At 48.0% G+C, this 4,131-nt stretch overlaps 1 protein-coding gene across 4 annotated transcripts in view; it reads right to left on the bottom strand.

Annotated features, from left to right (window-relative positions):
• TYRO3 (TYRO3 protein tyrosine kinase) overlaps positions 1-4,131 on the bottom strand; it is a 66,517-nt gene that overhangs the window by 14,078 nt on the left and 48,308 nt on the right. For all 4 annotated transcript variants that reach the window (XM_006024611.3, XM_025205307.1, XM_025205308.1 and 1 more), the window contains one exon: positions 2,329-2,409. In XM_006024611.3, coding sequence (XP_006024673.1) covers positions 2,329-2,409 — 81 coding nt within the window. The remainder of the gene's footprint in view (positions 1-2,328; positions 2,410-4,131) is intronic.

The raw sequence follows: 4,131 nt of genomic DNA, 5'->3' as shown, positions 1-4,131 counted from the left end.
TTAGTGTTTTTCATGGCTGCAGCAGGCAGAGCCCCCAGCAGTGCGCACCTCTGGCTGAGTCCTAGGACCTGCACATGCTGGCATGGAGCTTGCCTGGCTTGCTGGTGCACGCTTTCACACCAGCCTGGTCTGGCTCCATGCCAGGGCATGGGGCTCACAGCACTGCAAGCAGAAACTGCATGCCACTGGGCCAGATGGGCTCTGTGCCTCCATGAATGGCTTCCCCCTGGAAGCCCCAAGTGGAGCACAGAGCAGGCTGGCCCAGCCTGATGGTGCGTGGACCAGGAGCTGTGCACCATGGGGCCAGGCAGGCTCTGTGCCTCCGCATGGGACTTCTAGCACTCCAGTGGGTAGCTGCTCATGGAGGCAAGCAGGAGCCCGCCTGGCCCATGACTCCATGCCTCTATGTGCAGCTTCCCGCCTGGCCGGATGGCACATGGCTCTGGGTCTACATGCCATTGGGCCGGGCTGGCCTTCTGTGTGGGGCTTCCCACAGACACCTCTCTGCTCCCTCAGCCCCACCCATACACCCCTGCCCTGCCCCCCACCTGCCCTGCTGGCTCTTCCCACAGCCCCTAACCTCCGCAGCCCCGGTAGTTACCCGCACCTTCCCCGCAGGGCCCCCCAGCCCTGATCTGCAGTCCCCTAGGCTTCCTGGAGGGGGTCCCCAGTTGGCCCCCAGGCCCCTGTATATCTCACCTCAAAGGCTACAGGGAAAGTGAGCCTGAACCAAGCCCTGGCTGACAGAGTCTCAGGCCCCACCCTTTCCCCTCTTCCTCCTCTTTGGGACAGGGCTCAGGGTTTGCCACCCTTTTTGCAAGAAGCTCTTGCAGGCTTGAACTCTGTCAGCCTGCAGAAAGCTCTTTGCAAAAGTGGAAAATCCGTGGGTATCTCTGTTAAAATGAACAATCTGTTTTTTTCTGTTAAAATGGAAAATTCACATTTTTTTCTGGTTTTTCCATGGGAAACAGAAAACATGGATCCCTGATTATAATGGAGGAGGAGATTTAGGTAGCACAAAAGTTCAAAGAAAATGTTGTCAACTGACTAAATAGACTGGAATAACAGGCCAAATGGAGACAATTTAATTCATGACCTTGGTGACATGGAAGATCAATACTTTTATACCTTTTAGTGTTATTGATCCTTTTAATGCATAGGAGTTATGATTTCTTTGGCACCAGCAGCCCTGGAGAGCTTGGACTGAATTCAGCATGGATCTCAAAAGGGAGGTGAAGGTTACACATTAAGACAACTTCTGATCTCATCACATCATATAAAACCAGTCATTTATGTGATGATACTGCTGATACTGCTGTTACCCCACATTTACACTGGTTTAAATAAGCTCAGGATTTGGCTCATTGGGTCATGTTTCCCACTGATGATGCCACTGCTGAATTCAGTGGGTCTCTAGATTGAGGGCTGCAAGATAGGCAGAAAAAATGGTAGTAAATGAAAAGTACTAACTTGGCATTACATACATACAAAACAAATATAATGTAAACAGCCTAAGATTCTCGGGGAGATCATACTGAGTTCCAGGTAGAAGCAAGTGTTACTTTTGTTTAAAACAAAAATACCTATGTCCACTTACACCACAGACTTTGGCTCCAGAAGTGATAGGGACAGAGTAGCAGAGGTTACATTAGGTACGTTAGGGACAGAACTGCTTTATACCATCCTGGTAACTGCTTTTCCTGCTCCAGTCCCTCAACATGCAAGTTACACTTGTTTTGTACCCACCAAATAGCATTTGAAGTTATGCTATTCTGTCACATGCAACTGACCTGAATTTATACTGCTCGTCGCCTTGCCCCTAAATTTGGCCCAGAGTTTTTAACCTATTTTCTTCAGAATTTGGTCCTGCAGTTGTATCTGAGTATGGCAAAGTGGACTTGACTAGACCATCCCTACCATATAATTTAGCTTGATGTAAAATCAAGCAGCTAAGATGGATCCCCCATATTTCATGGTAGTAGATGCAGTAGTATTTATTACTAGTTTTTGTGTCTCTGTCATGTACTAGATGTTGTGTAAAGACCCAAGAAGGACTGATTCTTGCCCAGACAAGTTTATACTCTCAAAAGTTAGGGATGAAGGAAAAGGGAAGAACTGAGTGAAACAGCTCAGTGTAAAGTGCCCAAGTTTAGGCGTAGGGAGCAGTGGGGATGAAGGTATGGAGATGTTTGCTGGATGAATGAATCAACACCCTCCAGGCTGGCACTGCTGGCAGAACAGACTGGATGGGGAGAGGAGGCAGTAATCAACTGAATCTTTCCAAGTTGTTTTATATGAAGTACTTCAAGTGGGCCTGCTTGTACTCACCTTTCAACATTTTCACTGCTACTTTCTGGAAAGAGCCATCCTGCAGCTTCAGTAGTGCTTCTCTTACTGAGCCAAACTCCCCTGTGGATTAGTGACAGCAGACAGTCAGGGAACATGTCTAATGCAGACGGTGTGACTCACACCAAGCTTTCTCTCTGGGTCATGAAGGGAGGAGCGCAAAGTCTATGAAAAGTGTAGCTATCAGCCGCATTTTTTGGCCTTCCCTGTCAGCACCAGTGGATATATGTGTGTGGGAGGCAAAGGCAACATGGCCTTTGGAGGAACAAAATAAGGAGGAACAAAATCAGACTGGAGATATGGTAGGCAGGACACAGTGAAAGCAGTTTCAACAGGCAGTCCTCTGCTGACCTACTGGCTGAGGATATGCTGAGCTGGAGTGGAGGTTGCAGCTGGGAGATGACAGGAACATTTCTGGGGAAAAAGTACTGTGAGGGTCTCAGCTAGGGTCAGAGACGGGACTTACAATTGCAGAGTTAGGGAGATTGGTCAGTGAGGGAAACTTTTAACATGACAGCTTTCTGAAGTGACAGCTCTCAGAGATGATATTCCAGTGACCATGCCAGTGAGAGACATTCACATCAGCGCTCAGCCAACTAAACCCAGTCTCTCTAAACTCAGGGAGTGCCTTCCATCAGCTGCCACTGACTTGACAATCGCTTTAAGATTATGAGACATGAGCCACATGTGAATTACTTTTCCCCCAACACATTTCAAGAGGAGACAAAGCTCTAGTGTAGATGAAGTGTGGCTGACTGACCCCGGTTATATTCTTTTAGCTTGGAATGATTTTAAATCAAACAAAGATTTTAAAATAAGCGTTAGTATTTCTTCACCTTAGTTTTGCTCTTCCTTTGATCGGCCTGATATGGGACGATCCAGTTGCTAAATCAACCTAATTCTGTAATTGCTTATCTTGTATTTCAATGCATCTGGTTTGAGGTGCCTTGAATCAAGTCAAAGTACTGCCAACAAAGCAAGACTAGAAGAGGAACCAAGAAGCAAAGCCAGACAGATTTTGCTTCTCTGCTATGGCTACATTTGCTTCTTTCTGCTAGCTACTCTATTTACTTGCATACCACATGCAGCTTTCTTCCCAAAATTAGTCATCCAGAACTTGGGTATGTATTTTAAGTGAGGAAGTCAATTTCCATACTGGAATGGAGGCATGGGGATGCTGGAATGGTTGCGCAGGGCTGGCTGGCTCCTGGCTGCATAGAGGAGTGAAGTCACAAGCTAGAAATGTAACCCTACCACGGCTGCTGCCAAATTGGCAGCATTCACATGACAGGATTAAACCACTAGGCTGAGTGGGAACAGGAGGGTGAATGATGCTGATAAGTAGACTCTGCTCCTGTTCCATGATGACAAGATTCAGCCACAATTCTGTAAAAATCTTTTTCTCTTCATTCTGCCTTTCCAAAACAAGGTTGTAACAGGGGGCCTACTCAGGGCCGATCTCTGTGGCCCGCCCACCTGTTCTTGGGCTAACCACCCACCTTCTCACCTGCCATGCCTTGATGTTAATTGATTCATTAATTGATGTCAACTAAGCGGGCGGCTACCCATTTTGGTGCCCCGATGCCAGGGGGCGCTCTCTGCGGCTCCTTTCCTCCCCTATACCGCAGCCCAAGCCTTGCAGATGGCATCTTGATGTTCATATAATCACCGGCCCCCACGTTGCGCCCCAGAATCCTCCTAACAGGACCCCTCCATGATCCCTCCACTCAGGCGGCCTCTCCGCCTTCATTCAGGCTACCTAGCCCCCCGAACCTATATTCCCCT

The sequence above is a fragment of the Alligator sinensis genome, unplaced genomic scaffold, assembly GCF_000455745.1.
Source record: "Alligator sinensis unplaced genomic scaffold, ASM45574v1 scaffold108_1, whole genome shotgun sequence".
Classification (NCBI taxonomy): domain Eukaryota; kingdom Metazoa; phylum Chordata; order Crocodylia; family Alligatoridae; genus Alligator; species Alligator sinensis.
This window is presented reverse-complemented; position numbering and strand designations above follow the sequence as displayed.